The following is an 18,118-nucleotide window of genomic DNA, read 5'->3' as shown; positions in this document are numbered from 1 at the left end:
CCAACACCACCAGGGCTCACAGGCTGGTCCCGGGAGCAGCTCCCACCCCCCGAGCCCCCCAAACTCAGCTGCCCGGGGGATTTTTGGGGTGTCTGTGGCCTCGCTGCCCCTCCCTGGGGGGGGGTCTGGGGGTCTCTGCCCCCCCTCTGACCCCTCCAGCGCCCTCACTTTGCTCTGGGGTCTGCACTTGGCCCCCCCCAACCCCACAGACCGGGCCAGAGCCCCCCCCGGGCCCAAGTGCTACTTAAATCTTTTAAGAGTTTTTGCAATAAGTCTGTTCAGTAATTTTTTGTTTCCAAACTGCAGCTTTGGGGTTTTTTTATTCCTGCCTTTTTTTTTTTTATTCCTGCCATTTTTTTTAATTCCTGCCATTTTTTTTAATTCCTGCCATTTTTTATAATTCCTGCCATTTTTTTTAATTCCTGCCATTTTTTATAATTCCTGCCATTTTTTTTAATTCCTGCCATTTTTTTAATTCCTGCCATTTTTTTATAATTCCTGCCATTTTTTTAATTCCTGCCATTTTTTTTAATTCCTGCCATTTTTTTTAATTCCTGCCATTTTTTTTAATTCCTGCCATTTTTTTAATTCCTGCCTTTTTTTTTTAATTCCTACCATTTTTTTTAATTCCTGCCATTTTTTTTTAATTCCTGCCATTTTTTTTTTTTTTTTTAATTCTTGCCATTTTTTTTAATTTTTATTCCTATTATTTGCTTCCTGACCAAAATTAGGAACTTGGGGGAGGGAGGGTGGGGAGGGAAGGTCAGCCACGGGTCGGCCACATCCATAAATTTTCTTATGGATTTTTTCCCCTGGTGTTTTCCACCTGGCGTTTCGTTTATTTATTTATTTGTTTTCTTCCCCTCCCTTCGAGCTGTTAAAGACAGGGCTGGGATCTGACCTCGAGGCTCGCCTGTTGGACAAGACACTCTTTTGTTATTACGCCATCCACATTTTATATTTCTTATATATAATATATATGACTATATATATATGTGTACATATATATATATATATATACCTCTATATGCATCCTGCCAGTGTAGATACCCATCCAAGTAGCGTTTAGGCCTTGTTCTTGTGCCATTTTATTATTTTTTTTTTATTATTTTTATTTTATTTTTTCTTTTCTGTTCCCCGATCTCTGAATGCCTTCAAAAGTGTATAAAAAGTGTGGAATCCTCTCCGGTATCTGTACTATGTACACACATTTTCATAGGAAGCACAATTAAGATGACAGATGCATTGTACATCAATACCTGCTACTCTCAACGACGATATAAAGAATGATATAAATGATATAAAACCCCCCACCAGGCCGAGCCTTTCTCTTGCTGAGCTGCTGGAGGTGCTCCCTGAGGAGCTGAGGGGGGGACAGGCTTGTTCCAGGATCTTCCTGGAAATCCTGGAGCTGAGAGAAAGGGAGGACAAAGCTGTCCTGCCCTGGGAACTCATCCCGAGGGATGTGGGCACCTCAGTGAGCTCCAGGACCTGTCCTGGCCTGGGAACTCATCCTGAGGGATGTGGGCACCTCAGTCACCTCCAACCTCCCTGCCAGGACCTGTCCTGCCCTGGGAACTCATCCCAAGGGATGTGGGCACCTCAGTGACTCCCCAGGACCTGTCCTGGCCTGGGAACTCATCCCAAGGGATGTGGGCACCTCAGTGAGCTCCAACCTCTCTGCCAGGACCTGCCCTGCCCTGGGAACTCATCCCAAGGGATGTGGGCACCTCAGGGAGCTCCAACCTCACTGCCAGGACCTGTCCTGCCATGGCAACTCATCCCAAGGGATGTGGGCACCTCAGTGAGCTCCAACCTCTCTTCCAGGACCTGTCCTGCCCTGGGAACTCATCCCAAGGGATGTGGGCACCTCAGTGAGCTCCAGCATTGCTGCCAGGACCTGTCCTGCCCTGGGAACTCATCCTGAGGGATGTGGGCACCTCAGTCACCTCCAACCTCTCTTCCAGGAGCTGTCCTGCCCTGGGAACTCATCCCGAGGGATGTGGGCACCTCAGTGAGCTCCAACCTCTCTTCCAGGAGCTGTCCTGCCCTGGGAACTCATCCCAAGGAATGTGGGCACCTCAGTGAGCTCCAACCTCACTGCCAGGACCTAAAAACCCTCAGCTTCAAAGAGCAGAAGGGCCAGAGCAAAGCCTGGGCATCCACAAAACCCCTGAGGACCCCGTGGAGATGGAATACCGGGGAGTGGGAGCGGGCAGGGAACACCGAAATGCCAGCCCCTCCCCGTCCCCTGGCTCTGCTCCTGTCCCCGTGGCTCCTGGAAATGGCAGGGGAGTGTTTTGCATTTCAAGCAGAACAAAGCTCTGACCCCTCCCGGCCCGAGCTGGAGCCGCAAAGGCCACGGGGAGGGATTTGGAATGGGAGCAGGAGAGGAGAAGCCCAGGAGGGTGTTAATGAACCCCAGGAACTGCAGCCAGAGCTGCCCCTGCTCAGCACATTCCCTGTCCAACCTCCCCTGGGACACTCCCCAGGGATCCAGGGGCAGCCACAGCTCCTCTGGGAAACTGTGCCAGGGCCCCACCACCCTCCCAGGGAGGAATTCCCTTCCCAATATCCCACCTACCCCTGCCCTCTGGCACTTTGAACCCATTCCCCCCTGTCCTGGCACTCCTTTGGAAATAGCCTCTCTCCCCCTTTCCTGCAGGTTCCCTTCAGGTCCTGGAAGGTCACAATGAGGTGACCCCAATTTTCCCTTCTCCAGGCTGAACAATCCCAATTCTCCAGCCCTTCCTCCCAGCAGAGCTGCCCCAATCCCTCTGATCCTCTTGGAGCATCCCCGTGCTGGGACCCCCTGAGCTGGAGTCAGCCCTCGTCAGCTGATCATCACTAATTGTTTAATTAACGTGCTGTGGGTTAACGCCGGCTGGGTTTGTGTCCCTCCTCGCTCTGAGCTCCAGGGGATGGGAACTTAATGTTAATACTTGCAAAAAGTGGCCTTTCCCTTTCCCGTGGAGCTCCCTGTGGGACCCCAGGGGAGATGGGAACGGGCATTTGTGCCTCCTTCAGCTTGATCCCGGAATGCTGAGAGTAGTCCCTGCCACGTCTGGATGTTGGAGCCCTTCATCCCTCAGGGACAGACCCTGAGCCCCCAGGGAAACACCCCCAATCCCATCCTTCACAGACCCTGTTCCCATCCCAAATCCCCCCGGACCAACACCCCCAATCCCGCCCCTCACAGACCCTGTTCCCATCCCAAATCCCCCCGGACCAACACCCCCAATCCCACCCCTCACAGACCCTGTTCCCACCCCAAATCCCTCTGGATCCTGTGCCCCCAAACTCAAACCCCTGTTCCCACCCCAAATCCCTTCGCCCTCGGTCCTCCCCGCGGTCCTCCCCGCCGCCAGGGGGCGCCTCCGGCGGTGGGCGGGGCTGGGGGGCGGCCCCTCCCCGCGTGCCCGCGCGCGGCGCGCGGGGCCGTTTCCGGCTCCGCTCCCTTTGTGCGGGACAAGATGGCGGCGCGGGCCGGGTTCCAGGCGGGGCCCGCCAGCGGCGGCGGCGGCGGCGCCGCTCCGGGGGCCGCGCTGGGCCCGGGCGCGCCGGGCGGGGCGGTCCGCATGGGCCCGGCGCCGGGGCAGGGCCTGTACCGCTCGCCGCTGCCCGGAGCCGCCTACCCGGTGAGGCGGGGCGGCGCGGGGCGGGGCGCGGGGCCGGGCGCGGCGGGCGCTGACCGGGTGTGTTCTCTCCGCAGCGCCCCGGGATGTTACCGGGAGGCCGCCTGGCGCCGCAGGGCCCGGCCATGGGCCCGCCCGGCTACGGCGGGAGCCCCGCGGTGCGGCCCGCGCTGGCGCAGGCCGGGCTGGACCAGGCCCGCAAGCGGCCGGCGCCGCAGCAGCTCCAGCAGGTGCAGCCGCAGGCGGTGCCCAACCGCAACCACAAGTAAGGGACGGGGGGAAACGGGGCGTCCCGGGGTATGGGCACATCCCGGGAGCATCCTGGGGGCATCCTGGGGCACTGGGAACATCCCCGGGACATCCCAGGGCAGCAGGGGCATCCCGGAGCGTTCTTGGAGCAGTGGGGACATCTGTGGGCACAGGGGACATCCCAGGGCATCCCGAGGCATCCCCGGGCAGCAGGGACATCCCAGGACATCCCTGGGCAGCTGGGATATCCAGGGACATCTCGGGGCATCCCCGGGGCAGTGGGGACATCCTGTGGCGGCAGGGATGTCACAGAGCATTCCTGGGACAGCGGGGACATCTGCGGGCAGTGGGACCATCCCAGGACATCCCTGGGCATCCTGAGACCATCCTGGGGCAGTGGGGATGTCCCGAGGCCACTGGGTACGTGGGCCCAGGCGTGATGGGCATCCCAGGGCATGAGATGTAACCCCCTTTCCAAGGGATGTAACCCCCTTTCCAAGGGATGTAACCCCCTTTCCAAGGGATGCAACCCCTTTTCCAAGGGATGTAACCCCCTTTCCAAGGGATGTAACCCCCTTTCCAAAGGATGTAACCCCCTTTCCAAGGGATGTAACCCCTTTTCCAAAGGATGTAACCCCCTATCTGAAGGATGTAACCCCCTTTCCAAAGGATGTAACCCCCTTTCCAAAGGATGTAACCCCCTTTCCAAAGGATGCAACCCCCTTTCCAAGGGATGTTACCCCCTATCTGAGGGATGTAACCCCTTTTCTAAGGCATGTAACCCCTTTCCAAAGGATGTAACCCCCTTTCCAAGGGATGTAACCCCCTTTCCAAAGGATGTAACCCCTTTTCCAAGGCATGTAACCCCTTTTCCAAGGCATGTAACCCCTTTCCAAAGGATGTAACCCCCTTTCCAAAGGATGTAACCCCCTTTCCAAGGGATGTAACCCCCTTTCCAAAGGATGTAACCCCCTTTCCAAGGGATGTAACCCCCTTTCCAAGGGATGTAACCCATTTTCCAAGGAGTGTAACCCCTTTCCAAGAGCTCGGAGGGATGGGAAAGGTTGAGGTCAGTCAGTGCTGCAGGGCTCAGGTAACTGGTGAGTCCCTGCTCAGTCAGTGCTACAGGTTTGGGAATTCCCATGGCCAGATCCATTCCCCTTTTCCCACCTGTTTGTGCCTCTTTCCCCCCCCGGCAGCGCCAAGAAGAAGAAGATGGCAGACAAAATCCTCCCTCAGCGGGTGAGTGGGAGCCAGGGGGAGGTGAGGGAGCCCCTGGGCACTTTTGGGGGAGCTGGTTGATGGGAATTCCCACCCTTGCCTGGCTGCAGATCCGGGAGCTGGTGCCTGAATCCCAAGCCTACATGGACCTGTTGGCCTTCGAGAGGAAGCTGGACCAGACCATCATGAGGAAGCGCTTGGATATCCAGGAGGCTCTGAAACGCCCCATCAAGGTAGGGGGAGTGCAGGGCAAATCTCCAGGGTGTGGAGGCTCCTGGAGGCTCCAGGCAGCAGGAAGGGCACGGAGGGGTCGTGTCCTGGGAGTGTGGAATGTCGGGAACCTGTTGGGCACAGGCAGGGAGTGGGAGCAGCTGCTCGGGAGAGGGGGAAGTGAGGCAGCCAAAAACATTGAGCTGAGTTTTAGCAAGGCCTGGAGCAGGAGGAGGGAGCCCTGGAGGTGAGAGCTGAGGCTGAGCTGATGCTTTTCCTCCTGTCCTGTGAGTGTGGAATGTCAGGAACCTGCACTCTGGGAGTGGGAGCAGCCGCTCGGGAGAGGGGGGAAGTGAGGCAGCTGAAAACATTGAGCTGAGTTTTAGCAAGGCCTGGAGCAGGAGGAGGGAGCCCTGGAGGTGAGAGCTGAGGCTGAGCCGATGCTTTTTCCCGGCAGCAAAAGCGGAAGCTGCGGATTTTCATCTCCAACACCTTCAACCCGGCCAAGTCGGACGCGGAGGACGGCGAGGGCACCGTGGCCTCCTGGGAGCTGAGGGTGGAAGGGAGGCTGCTGGAGGACGTAAGTGGCAATCACCCCACCTCAGAGGAGACCCTGGCTCTGGAACTGGCACTGAAACCAAGTTTCTCAGTGTCTGAGAGCGCAGCTGGGGCTTGATCTCCTCCTCCCGTCTCTGTTTCCCAAGGAGTCTGGTGGTGACGAGAGCGAGAGCCCAGCCTGGAGACCGATGGGTATCCCCATGGCGGGACAATGAGTTGTCCAAAGTTCTTAGAGCTGTGAGAATCCCTGGTGAGAGCAGCTCAGTGTCCCCAGAGCTCTTGAGAACCAGGGCCCTGGCATTGTACGTACCCGCTGAGGGGTTTCGCTCCCGCCAGCTCATCTTTAACTCCAGCCTTTCCCTTTTCCTGACTCGGAAACTTTGATTTTTTTCGAGCCCACGTTGGGGGATTCAGGTGTTCAGAACTTACAGGAGCTGTCATGCACGGTGGCTGGTGCTTGAGGGCTGAGACTTGCTGTCCTAACCCCTCTTCCTCCCTGTGTTGCTTGCAGTCTGCTCTGTCCAAATACGATGCCACCAAGCAGAAAAGAAAGTTCTCGTCCTTCTTTAAATCCCTGGTCATTGAGCTTGACAAAGACCTGTATGGCCCTGACAATCACCTAGTAGAGGTGAGCTGCTTTTTGCTCTGTTATCTCTGAGCGTGGGGCGGGGTTTCAGCTGGTGGGGTTTGTGTGTAGCACTTGTGGCCCCTGGGAGGTGGGGGATCCCCGAGGTTCCTGGGAGACAGGAGCTCCTTGAATCCTCCCTTAAGCTTTTCCTCTCCCCTGCTGAGGGTCTGAATAAATGTTTTAACTCTCATTTCAAGTGGGAATAATTTGAGCTTTCTCCGGGCAAGTGGGATTTACTGGAGAAGCTCCTGGGTGCCCAGCAGCGGGAGCAGAGGGGGTGCAGGGGGAGGCACCACACTTGGGGGGGTGTTTCTGAATCCCCTCTCCTGTCCCAGTGGCACAGGACTGCCACGACTCAGGAGACAGACGGCTTCCAGGTGAAGAGGCCGGGGGACGTGAACGTGCGCTGCACCGTCCTGCTGATGCTGGATTACCAGGTGAGGCAGGGGGAAAAAAATTCCTCCCTGGGAAGCCTGGGGAGGCCCTGAGGTTGCCCAGAGAAGCTGTGGCTGCCCCTGGATCCCTGGAAGTGCCCAAGGCCGGGTTGGAGCAACCTGGGCTAGCAGAAATGTGTCAGGGGTGTGGGACTGGGGGGGCTTTAAGGTCCCTTCCAAGCCAAACCGTTCCACGGTCCCGTGCTGGGAGCAGCAGTGCTGGGCACCATCTCACCAGTGCCTGGCACCATCTCAGCAGTGCTGGGCACCATCTCACCAGTGCTGGGCACCATCTCAGCAGTGCCTGGCACCACCTCACCAGTGCCTGGCACCATCTCACCAGTGCCTGGCACCACCTCACCAGTGCCTGGCACCATCTCACCAGTGCCTGGCACCATCTCAGCAGTGCCTGGCACCACCTCACCAGTGCCTGGCACCATCTCAGCCCTCCGTGCTCCTCATGCAGCCCCCCCAGTTCAAGCTGGACCCCCGGCTGGCTCGGCTGCTGGGCATCCACACGCAGACCCGGCCCGTCATCATCCAGGCCCTCTGGCAGTACATCAAGACCCACAAGCTGCAGGACCCCCACGAGCGGGAGTTCGTCATCTGTGACAAGTACCTGCAGCAGGTGAGGGGGCCCTGGAGCAGCTCCTGGCCCAGCTGCCCTGGCTGGGTGGGATGGGCAGGGGGTGGCTGCCCTGAGCCCCCCCTGAGCCCCCCGTCTCTGCCCCAGATCTTCGAGTCCCAGCGCATGAAGTTCTCCGAAATCCCCCAGAGGCTCCACGCGCTGCTGATGCCCCCCGAGCCCATCATCATCAACCACGTGATCAGGTGAGGCTGCTCCACGGGAACTCCCCTTCCCAGGGAGGGCTGGGTGAGGAAGGATCACAGGAGGATGGTGTGATACCTCCTGGGTTTAGCAGCAGCTCCCGTGTTAACCTGTCATCTGTTTGTTACCACGTCCTCTGTTACCACATCCCTCTTTTCCAGAGGCTTTCCCACATCCATGCTGTCCTTTGCAGTGGACAGAAACCTGCCTGGAGCAATCACTGCTAGTGCTTTGGGACTGAGGCTGACACTGGCACGGCTTGTCCCTGTCCCTGCCTGCAGTCCACGTGCTGCAGCATCCCAGAGGAGCTGCATTTGCTCCTTGAGCTACTTCCCTTTGGACTGCTCCCAGATTTTGCCTTTTTTCTTGACCTACTGACTCATTTTGGCTCCTTTCTCGAGCTGCTCCCTGACTCTGCCTTTTTGTGGGTGTCCCCAGTGTTGACCCAAATGACCAGAAGAAAACAGCCTGCTATGACATTGATGTGGAGGTGGATGACACCTTGAAAACCCAGATGAATTCCTTTCTGCTCTCCACAGCCAGTCAGCAGGAAATTGCTGCTCTGGATAACAAGGTAGGAAAAGCTTCTTGGGGTCTGCCCTGCTTGGAGCTGGGCAGGGAAGTGTCTCTGGAGCAGGTGAACCTGGACAGGACAGGAGTGTTTGGAAGCTGGAGCGGGGTGAGCCGTGCTCACAAACTGGTGGCTGCACCTGGGAGTGTAAATTTAAAAGCAAACGGTCCGTGGGAAAATTGGGGAATATTTAGGGCAGGAAACCGGGAACTGAGAGTCCTCTGACAGGTGTGAGCCAGCCAGAATTTGCCTTTTTGATGTTTGTGCCCTTTCCCTCGTTCAAGCAGCTCCACTCCTGTGTTTGTGCCCTTCAGATCCACGAAACCATCGAGACCATCAACCAGCTGAAGACTCAGCGCGAGTTCATGCTGAGCTTCGCCCGGGACCCTCAGGGCTTCATCAACGACTGGCTCCAGTCCCAGTGCCGGGACCTGAAGGTAAAAAGCTTTGTCTGGTGTGGAAGGTGGATCCAGTCACACGCTCCCCTCATTACAGCGAGCTCCCGCAGAGACACAGAGAGGCAATTTCCTGCTCGGAAAGCGAGGCTGGAACTGGAGTCGAGCGCGAGAACGTGACCTGAGCGCTCTGAGAGGAAAGGGGAGGGTGTGCTGGGCACAGCCAGAGCTTCTGCACTCCCTGAGCTGCTGCTGTGTCCCTTTGTGCTCTGCAGACAATGACTGACGTCGTTGGGAACCCCGAGGAGGAGCGGAGAGCCGAGTTCTACTTCCAGCCCTGGGCGCAGGAGGCCGTGTGCCGGTACTTCTACTCCAAGGTGGGTGTCCCCAAGCAGGGGACCCTCTCCCTGCCTGTCACTCCTCGGGGTGCCCTCTGCCAGGGGAAGGGTCCCAGTCTGAGCCCAGCCTTTGCCAGCTGGGTGCTGTGGTGTTGCCCCAGCAGCAGTTACAGACTTGGCTTCTCCTGCAGGTGCAGCAGCGACGGCAGGAACTGGAGCAGGCCCTGGGCATCAGGAACACATAGGGCTGCCCTGCTCCTGCCCAGCAGCACGGCTGTTTGTGGAGACAGAGCTGCAGAGCTCGCTGGTCCAGCTCCCAGGATCCCACTCCAGCAGCGAGGCCCCTGTTCCTCCTCCTGGCGTTGTCCCTGCTGGGGGCAAGTCCAGGACAGCGGGGCTCTCCTCTCAGTGGGGTGTGACAAGCAGACAGGCTCCACCCAGCACACATTTCTACCTGGTTCTCTTCCTGACTGTTGCCTTGTCAGCCCCAAGGCTTCCAGGAGCCTCCCCGTGACTCCGTAGTGTCCCCGGTAGCCAGAGTTGACTTTGGAGCCTCCTCCCAGCCCGTCCCTCCCCTGTGGCACCCTGGAAGCCTGGCTCTGCTCTAAGGTGTGGCTGGGCTCTTCCCTGCCACGTTTTACAGCCCGTGCCAGGCGCTGTCGTGGGCAGGATGCCGTGGGCTGACATACCTCCCTGCCCTGACCCCCCCTCCTCAGAGGGTGCTGCTGCACTGGGGCTGCCCCACAGGTCACTCCCCTCCTCGAGGAGGTTACTGGACTGTGTAGAGAATTGCTCCTTCCCTTCTCCCTTTTTCCCTGTCCGTTCCCTTCGTGTTCTGTGACGGGCTGTCCTGGGCTGGGGTCACAGGGAGACGAGGTTTTGGCTTCCTGCAGGGCTCTGGAAGCTTGGGGTGATGCAACTCCCTGCCCTTCAGACACCTACACGTGGGTTCCCAGCAAACCACGTGGCTGCTTGTTTTCCCTGGAGCAGGGAGAGGGGATGCAGCAGCTGCCTGGGGCTGTGCATGGACACAGTGCTGTGGGCTCACTGCTTTGGGGCAGTTGTCCTGTGTCACTTGCTGTGGGGACCAGAGGCTCCTTCGTGTGGAACAGGACAGTCCTGGGGAAGGGACATTTTTTCCAAGCATATGTGAGTTAGCAGGTGTTTCCATGGCGAAGCTCCTGTGGTTTTTAGTCAAGTTTTAGGTCCCGGGGCTGCCATAGGGCCCAGCATGGTTCAGGAATGTACAAATAGATTTACTGTGGGGAGCAGCAGCCCCGATGCCTCTTCATGGAATGAATTACTGGTGGTCAGGCTTAGGAGCACAAAACAGGCTCCTCTTCAGCCCAACCCCGGTGTTTCTGCTCGGGACTACAATGCAAATGGACTGGAGAGTTGGGATATACCAAGCTATCCCTTGGGATGGCTGCAGGATCCCCTCCCTGCCCAGCCCTCCGAGGGGGCTGCTGTGAGCTGGGAGTGCCCGGGTGGCCCTGCTGCTCCTCGTGTCTGTGTAACTACATGTCTGTGAGTAATAGGCTCTCCTTTGCCCTCCTGAAACGCTCCTCTGTGGTACTGGGGTGAAGGGTTTGGTGCTGGAGAAGCAGCCCCTGGCTCCTCAGGGTACTCCCACGTGAGGGATGCCGAGTCCTGCGTAGGCAAACGTAGCTGTTGCAGAGTAACTGCTTTTCTTAACTGAATATTTACGGTTTTTTTCCATGGACCAAATCTTTTTTTTGTTTTTTTTTTTTGTACTGTACCCTTGTAGACGTCACCCAGTTTTAATAAAAGACTCCTGTGAAGGAAGCTGTCCTCCTCCTTCGTGCTGGCAGCTCCCCATGGGGGATGACACTCCAGTGACAGGACAGGATTATCTCCACTTTCTTCCCTTTTTTTTTTTTTTTCCTTCTCAAAGCCAGCTGGGTTAAGTGACTGGAGAGAAAATGTTCCTCATATTTTGGCCTTTTATAGCGAGCCCTCCATAGAGGGATCTCCTGGTTTGCACACTCTGCTAAGCCTTTGCAAAGTGCTTTTGTGCTAAACAAAATAAGAGCAGAGCTGGAAATCCAGTGGCCAGGGCTAATAAATCCTGAACTGCCCAGTGCCCAGCCTGTTACGGGCCCGTGGGGACTCGGGCAGAATTTGGAGGAAACTGTATTAAAGTTTACGTGCAAGGGTTTAAAATGATGCAAAAGGGGAATTGTTCTCTTCGCCCTGGTGGTTTACAGAACTGAAAATGCCTCGCAGCAAACCTGGGAGCCCCTGGGGCAAGGAAAGGATCCTCTGTGAGGAGGAGGAAAAAGCTGCTGCCTCAGGCTGTGATTGAGGCAGGAGCTGAGTCCTGGGGCCGCACCAGGTGGTTCTTACTCCTTACCTGGGGGCAAAATGGCACTTTTAGGAAGACAGAACGAAATGCTTTTATGCAGAAAAGGAGGGAGAGGCTCGGCAGGCACAACTCAAAGACCTCCTCGGGCTCCTCCGAGGGGCAGCTCCGACCTCTGCTCCCTGTGAGCAGGGACAGGACCCAGGGGAGGGCTGGAGCTGTGCCGTGGAGGGTTAGGGGGGATCTCAGGACAAGGTTCTTCCCCCAGAGGGTGGCTGGGCACTGACCAGGCTCCCCAGGGCAGTGGGCACAGCCCCAAGGCTGCCAGAGCTCCAGGAGGGTTTGGACAATGCCCTCAGGGACAGGGTGGGATTGTCGGGGTGGATCCTGATCCTCGCGGGTCCCTTCCAACTCGGGATATTCCGCGATTCAGCGAGTGACTCCCGGTTGTGCCGGGGATCCGAACCGCTCCGGGTCTCCGCACTTCGCCCCCGAGCGCGGAGCCCCGGCCGTGCCCGCGGTGCCCCCGGGGCGAGGCGGGGCCGGGGGCGGACCGGGGGCCGCCCCTGCTCCGGGGCGCCCTTGAAATAGCGGGCGGCGGGTCCGGCTCCCGCAGCGCCCCGGTCCTGGCACCGCCATGGGTGGCAAGAAGGTTTGCGTCGTGGGCTCCGGCAACTGGTGAGCACGCCGGGATCGCCCGGGTCCCCCCGGGCCAGCACGGCGCGGTCCCTTGTCCCCCCCAGTGGCACCGGTCACAGGGGGAGCGCAGTGCCCTGGGCTCCCCGGTGCCCTGGGATCCCTCGGTGTCCTGGGCTCCCCGGTGGCACCAGGTCCCAGGGTGAGCAGCAGTGCCCTGGGTTCCCCGGTGCCCTGGAATCCTCGGTGCCCTGAGCTCCCCCGGTGCCCTGGGTTCCCCGATGCCCTGGGTTCCCCGATGCCCTGGGTTCCCCGATGCTCTGGGTTCCCCTTGTGCCCTGGGCTCCTCGGTGCCCTGGGTTCCCCAGTGCCCTGGGTTCCCCGATGCCCTGGGCTCCCGATGCCCTGGAATCCTCAGTGCCCTGGGCTCCTCAGTGCCCTGAGCTCCCCCAGTGCCCTGTGCTCCCCCGGCGCCCACGGCCCCGCTGTGCCCACGCAGGGGCTCTGCCATCGCCAAGATCGTGGGCGCCAACGCGGCGCGGCTGAGCGGCTTCGAGAGCCAGGTGAACATGTGGGTGCTGCAGGAGGAGGTGGGCGGCCGGCGCCTCACCGACATCATCAACGCCGAGCACGAGAACGTCAAGTACCTGCCCGGGCACAAACTGCCCCCCAACGTGGTGGGTGTGGGGGCTGCCAGCTCCGAGGGGCAGAGCTGATGGCTCTGGGGGGCCGCTGGGGTGTGAGGGAGGGGATGTGTGGGGCTCGCTGACCCCCTCCTGCTGACCTTGATCGGCGTTTGGATGAGCTGCAGCCCTGGCTGCTCTCGCTGCCCACCTTTGTGTCCCCCCCTCTCTGGCGTCCCGCGGGCTGGGCTGGAGGCCATGTGGCTGCCTCCGAGCTGGCACCATCCCGCTCCACTCCAGCCTTTCTCCAGCCCCTGCCAGCCCTGGCAGGGACCTCGGTGCATGAAGTGACTTGGGGCCCTTCCTTCCCTTCCCGGTCCCCGGGCAGGTGGCAGAGCCGGACCTGCTCAAGGCCTGCGCGGGGGCCGACGTGCTCCTGTTCGTGGTGCCCCACCAGTTCATCGGCGGCATCTGCGACCAGCTCAAGGGCCACGTGAAGAAAGAGGCCGTGGGGATGTCGCTCATCAAGGTGGGAGCGGGAGCCAAGGCGGGGAGGAGCCGGGAGCAGCCTGGCTCGGAGGGGGCTGCAAAGGGAATCTCCTGGGATTTGGGGGCAGAAATGGGCTCTGGGGTGATGGGGGGATGTGGGGAGGGTGGGGGCAGAGTCTTTGTGGGGATTTGGAGGCGCTGGTGGGGAAGGGTGAGAGCAGGTGGGGGATCTGTGAGGAGCACGTCGGGATCACAGTGGGAGCGTTGCAGGACAGGGAATGGCAGGATTGGGGTGGGGGGCAGGTGTCCAGGAGGGGCTCGTGTCTCCCTGAGAAGGTGGTGATCACTCAGAGGTTGGACTCGGTGATCTCAGAGGTCTTTTCCAGCCTGATTGACCCGGTGGTTCTGTGACCTCTGTCCTTGGTCGTCTCCCAGGGCGTGGACGAAGGACCAGATGGGCTGAGGCTGATCTCGGACATCATCCATGAGAAACTGGGAATAGAGATGACCGTGCTCATGGGGGCCAACCTTGCCAATGAGGTGGCAGATGAGAAGTTCTGTGAAACCACCATTGGTAAGGAGCCGTTGTCCCTCCTCGTTAGCAGCCTTCGTTTGTGACGAGAGGCAAAGTGGGGGGCACAGTGCAGCTCAGACTGCTGGCTGAGCTGGCTCTTTTCCCTGGGAAGGCAGGAGATTCCCTAGGAGCTGGCTGAGCTCATTCCCAGGGTTTATGATGGGATCACTCGTTTCATTAACAACAGAGCTGTGTGGCTAAAACATTCCTGCCAGCACCGTGCCTGGCACAAGTTAAAGGGGTGGACACCATGAGGCACTTGAGGAATAAGTTCCATCCTTCATTTCCTTGGATGCTCACCTGGATCTCACATTGTTGCCCAGCCAGGGCTGCTTGGACGTTGATCTGGTGGCTGTTCCAACACCCCCCACACTGTCAGGAACCATGCACGGAGCCAAAACCAGCACAACAGCTCGCTGGGTTAGAGGCTGTGGGATTCAAAGTGTCTGTGTTTAGTGAAACAACAGCCAGCACGCTGGGCAGGAGGCTGGGGAGGTGGAACAGAGCCCACACAGTCCCTGTGAACACACAGGACCCCCACAGGACACCAGGCTCCAACCCCAAATCTGCAGCCTTTGAAGATGCCTTTAACCTACTGGGCAGGTCATTTGTGCCTTGCCTGACGAAGCAGCAGGGGTTGTCCCTGTCCTCTGGGAGTGCCAAGGCTGAGCGTTGCTTATCTGTCAGGCCGTGTGTGCCTGGCTCTTGGGGGACCTGCAAATGTTTGGCCACGGCCATCGGTTGGGCAATAGGTTCCTGTCCCTGGATGAGCTGCAGGGGAGAGCACGGTCCTACCTCGGGGTTTTTCCCCATCATCTTCCTCCTCCTCCTCCTCCTCCTCCTCCTCCTTCTCCTCCCTTTGTCTCCTCAGGCTGCAAGAACACGAAGTACGGGCAGATGCTGAAGGAGCTGATGCAGACCCCCAACTTCCGAGTGTCGGTGGTGCAGGAAGCCGACACCGTGGAGATCTGTGGGGCTCTCAAGGTGGGTCTGCAGGGCTTGGCCAGCAGAGACTGGGGGGTCCTGCAGGGCTCTGCAGGGAGCTCTGGGGAGGAGGCTGCCAGGGGAGAGGCTGCCAGGGGAACAGACCCCACTGTGGCTGCTGAGACCTTTGAGGCAAAGGCCAGACTTTGGAGGGACCTGTCCCGTTCAGCCGCTCAGAGGGATGATGGGCACTGGCACAGGTGGGAGCTTGTGCTCAGGATCCCCACACGAGCCAAATCGTGGGCACAGCAAAGCCCTGAGCTCTGCTGGGAACAGACCCCTCCACGTTCCCCTCGTTTTCCAGAACGTGGTGGCCGTGGGAGCCGGTTTCTGCGACGGGCTGGGCTACGGCGACAACACCAAGGCCGCCGTGATCCGCCTGGGCCTGATGGAGATGATTGGCTTTGCCAAACTCTTCTGCAAGGGCCCCGTCACCCCCACCACCTTCCTGGAGAGCTGCGGGGTCGCCGACCTCATCACCACCTGCTACGGGGGCCGCAACCGCAAGGTCGCCGAGGCTTTCGCCAGGACGGGGAAGGTGAGCGGGGCTGGGAGCGGCTGGTGTTGAGGGGAGGGGGTGTGGAGCTGTGCCAGGGCAGGGTCAGGCTGGATCCCAGGCAAAGGTTCTTCCCCCAGAGGGTGGCTGGGCGCTGAACAGGCTCCCCAGGGCAGCGGGCACGGCCCCAAGGCTGCCAGAGCTCCAGGAGGGTTTGGAGAACACCCTCAGGGACAGGGTGGGGTTGTCGGGGTTGCAGGCCCAGCTCCTCACTGCTGGGTTGTTTCAGTCCATCGAGCAGCTGGAGAAGGAGATGCTGAATGGGCAGAAGCTGCAGGGCCCCCAGACGTCTGCTGAGCTGCATCGGATCCTCAAGAGCAAGAACGTGGTGGAGAAGTGAGTGCTGGGATCTGCTGGGCCGGGGCTGCGACCCTTTCCTGCAGCAGCAGGGGAAACCCCCCCCTTGGTGTCTCAGCTGTTCAGGGCAATCCGTGCACTGCCCACATCATGCCAGCCGGGCAGGATTCCTGCTGGATGGGGCCCAGTGCCGCTGTCCCACCTGCTCCTGCTCGTCAGGGCGGCAGCTGAGGTGCCCTGACCCTGCCAGCTGTGGTGTCTCTGTGTCCGTCTGCCCGCAGGTTCCCCCTCTTCACCGCCGTGTACCGGATCTGCTACGAGGGCAAACCCGTCGCTGACTTCATCAAGTGTCTCCAGAACCACCCTGAGCACATGTGAGGGGCTCTGCCTGCCAGGCCGCCGGCCCTGCTGGGACGCGCAGAGACTCCTGCCCACCCCAGCCCGACCTGCTGCCACAGCTTTGTGGGGAGCCCGGGTCTCCTGGGAGCCTTGGCAGGGTGCTGGAAGGGGCAGAGGGTCCCTTCCCCAGCCCTGGACACTGCCAGCCTGAGCCTGGCACAGAGGTACCTGCTGACCTCCCTCTCTCTGCGAAGGGCTCGTTTAGTTCCTGCCGCTCTCTAAGGTCTGCCCTGAGCGGGACCGAGCATCTTCCTCCTTCCACTTCCTCCTGCTGTGATGGATTCAGCTCTGGGAAGGACTCTGTCGTGGTTGATACGGGCTGGGAGGACAAACAGTGCCCCAAATCCTCACTCTTAGCCCCATGGGGCCACTCTGGGTGACACCAGCCCTTCCCTGCCTGCTGCTGCTGCTGCTGCTTTTGGCCTCCCTGCCTGGTGGAGAGGGCACAGTCCCCTGCCAGGCTCCACCCGCTGAGCAAAGCTCCTCAGGACTCCCAGAGGTGCTGAGAATCTTCTTTCTAACCATCACCAGTGCCAGGCAATGGCATTCCTTGCCACCCTGCCATGTGCTGCTTCCCGAGCCACCCCCAGCTGCTCCTGCTGCCCCAGTGCTGCTCCACAGCTCCAGAGGGACACTTTGGGGCTTGTTTGTTTAGAGCTTTTGCTCTGGCAATCCCACCTGGCCCCTGCCCCGGGGAACTCCCCTGTTGTCACAGGTTTGCCTGTGCGAATTCCACGCCCGCTGACTCCTCTCCCTGTCCCACTTCGTCCTCTGGGGCTTGGCACTGCAGGGACCAACTGCCCCCCAGTCTCTGTGCCCCCTGCCTTGTACCTGCAGAGCCAGGGGGTGGGTACAGGGCACCTGGGTCGTGTTGCTGTTAAATAAACGACCCACAGCCACACTTTGCCCTCTCTGGCTCGCTTCAGCCTGTGCTTTTAGCCTGCTCTGTGCTCCCAGGTGGGACTGGCCGGGAGCTGAGGAGCAGGTCCCACGCCTTCCCTGCCGTGGGGATGCTGCAAACTGCCCGCTGGCACAGGGGCAGGAATGGGCATGTGATCCACGACAGGTACAGGGCAGGACAGAGGTCTGGGGCCTCACGCCGGGCCTGTGAAACTTGCCCCTTGTCCAGGCAGACGCCACGTGTCCCCCTGCTCCTCTGGAGCTGGCGGTGTTTGCTCAGAGCCAGCGTGTCCAGCGGTCACTGATCCTGCCTGGGCTGGAATTCTGGAATGCTGGAGTGCTGCAGGGCTCCCCGTGCCCCCCATTTGGGCATTGTGCTTTTAAACTGGCAATAAACACGGAGAGGAGAGGGGAGATGCTCTCCCTGCTCTGCTGCTCCGGTGCGTCGCTGCCGCTGGGTTGGTGCCTGCTGGACTCGCCGAGCGCTCAGAACAGGGCACTGCCCGTTCCCTCCTGGCTCTGCACCCTCCCGTGCTGCCCCAGAAACAGCAAGAATGTCCCTGCAGGTCCCTGTTTATGTCACACAGTGTCCCACTTGCTTTGTCTCAGCGGCGGTTCCAGGATTAAAGTTTGGCCGCGGGACCACGGCGGGCGTTGAGCCGGGTCCAGAGTCCTCACCTGGGGCCCGCAGGAGCCGGGCCAGGACCCCACTGTGCCCCACACACCCCGGGCCTCCCCTCCTCTGATGTCCTGGCTCTGCACGCCGTGGGCTTTTATTCATCTCTTCCCAGCTGCTCTGCCCCGGGTGTCTCTGAAGGTGCCTCGTACCGAGTGACCTTTGCAGGGCCCCGAGCCCTGCGCTCGGCGTCTTGTGAGGGGAATTTAATCTGCTGGCACTGCTCTTGTTGCTGTGCCTTTTATTAGCCACGTTTTCTCACCAGGCGCTCGGCGACCTTTAAATTCAGGGGGCCGGCACGGCCTCCTCTGCCGAGGAGCTCATTTGAGCTTGGAGGGAGGATAAAGGAAGTCCAGCGTGTTCCTGCAGGGCTGGCACGACTTGTAGTTCCCTTTGTCTCCGAGTGCTTTCAGGAGTCCGAGTGTTTGGACATGAGGCTCGTGCAGGAAAGAGGATCCCCGAGCTCTGCTCCCAAACTCCTGTCAGCACCTGCCCGGGGCTGCAGCAGGATCCAGCGGGGAGCTGGGTTTAGCTGGGAGCTCCTCGGAGGTGGAAATGCTTCGTGCATCCCCCTCGTGCGGGTTTTTTTGGCT

At 59.7% G+C, this 18,118-nt stretch overlaps 2 protein-coding genes and 1 long non-coding RNA gene across 3 annotated transcripts; 2 read left to right on the top strand and 1 right to left on the bottom strand.

Annotated features, from left to right (window-relative positions):
* Nucleotides 1-3,473: 3,473 nt before the first annotated feature.
* Nucleotides 3,474-10,874, top strand: SMARCD1 (SWI/SNF related, matrix associated, actin dependent regulator of chromatin, subfamily d, member 1). Its single transcript, XM_051771389.1, has 13 exons — nt 3,474-3,638; nt 3,713-3,900; nt 5,084-5,126; nt 5,216-5,338; nt 5,773-5,895; nt 6,385-6,501; nt 6,837-6,938; nt 7,402-7,563; nt 7,669-7,766; nt 8,203-8,338; nt 8,650-8,772; nt 9,006-9,107; nt 9,260-10,874. The coding sequence occupies exons 1-13, from the start codon at nt 3,474-3,476 to the stop codon at nt 9,311-9,313; spliced, it is 1,536 nt and encodes a 511-aa protein (XP_051627349.1). The 3' UTR covers nt 9,314-10,874.
* LOC127462637 (uncharacterized) lies at nt 6,953-7,502 on the bottom strand. The gene is made up of 3 exons (XR_007900513.1): nt 7,355-7,502; nt 7,250-7,291; nt 6,953-7,186 (listed from the first exon to the last, which is right to left on the bottom strand). It is a non-coding gene; the product is annotated as an uncharacterized LOC127462637 (long non-coding RNA).
* Nucleotides 10,875-11,941: 1,067 nt separating the features above from the next.
* GPD1 (glycerol-3-phosphate dehydrogenase 1) lies at nt 11,942-17,299 on the top strand. The gene is made up of 8 exons (XM_051771386.1): nt 11,942-12,069; nt 12,527-12,704; nt 13,039-13,179; nt 13,575-13,713; nt 14,585-14,697; nt 15,002-15,235; nt 15,483-15,589; nt 15,832-17,299. Exons 1-8 carry the CDS (start codon nt 12,029-12,031, stop codon nt 15,926-15,928), a joined length of 1,050 nt encoding a protein of 349 aa, XP_051627346.1. The 5' UTR covers nt 11,942-12,028; the 3' UTR covers nt 15,929-17,299.
* The last annotated feature ends 819 nt before the right edge of the window (nt 17,300-18,118 follow it).

This window comes from Manacus candei, unplaced genomic scaffold (assembly GCF_025592945.1).
Source record: "Manacus candei isolate 608988 ecotype Guabito, Panama unplaced genomic scaffold, ASM2559294v1 h1tg000132l, whole genome shotgun sequence".
Lineage (NCBI taxonomy): Eukaryota > Metazoa > Chordata > Aves > Passeriformes > Pipridae > Manacus > Manacus candei.
The sequence above is the reverse complement of the archived record's forward strand: the minus strand, read 5'-3'. Positions and strand labels throughout refer to the sequence as shown.

Coding starts and splice junctions, on each gene's coding strand:
- GPD1 (XM_051771386.1), top strand. CDS start 12,029: ATGGGTGGCAAGAAGGTTTGCGTCGTGGGCTCCGGCAACTG. Junction 13,180..13,574: donor TGGGGATGTCGCTCATCAAG/GTGGGAGCGGGA, acceptor GTCGTCTCCCAG/GGCGTGGACGAAGGACCAGA. Junction 13,714..14,584: donor GTTCTGTGAAACCACCATTG/GTAAGGAGCCGT, acceptor TTGTCTCCTCAG/GCTGCAAGAACACGAAGTAC.
- SMARCD1 (XM_051771389.1), top strand. CDS start 3,474: ATGGCGGCGCGGGCCGGGTTCCAGGCGGGGCCCGCCAGCGGCGGCGGC. Junction 5,896..6,384: donor AAGGGAGGCTGCTGGAGGAC/GTAAGTGGCAAT, acceptor TGTTGCTTGCAG/TCTGCTCTGTCCAAATACGA. Junction 6,502..6,836: donor CTGACAATCACCTAGTAGAG/GTGAGCTGCTTT, acceptor CTCCTGTCCCAG/TGGCACAGGACTGCCACGAC.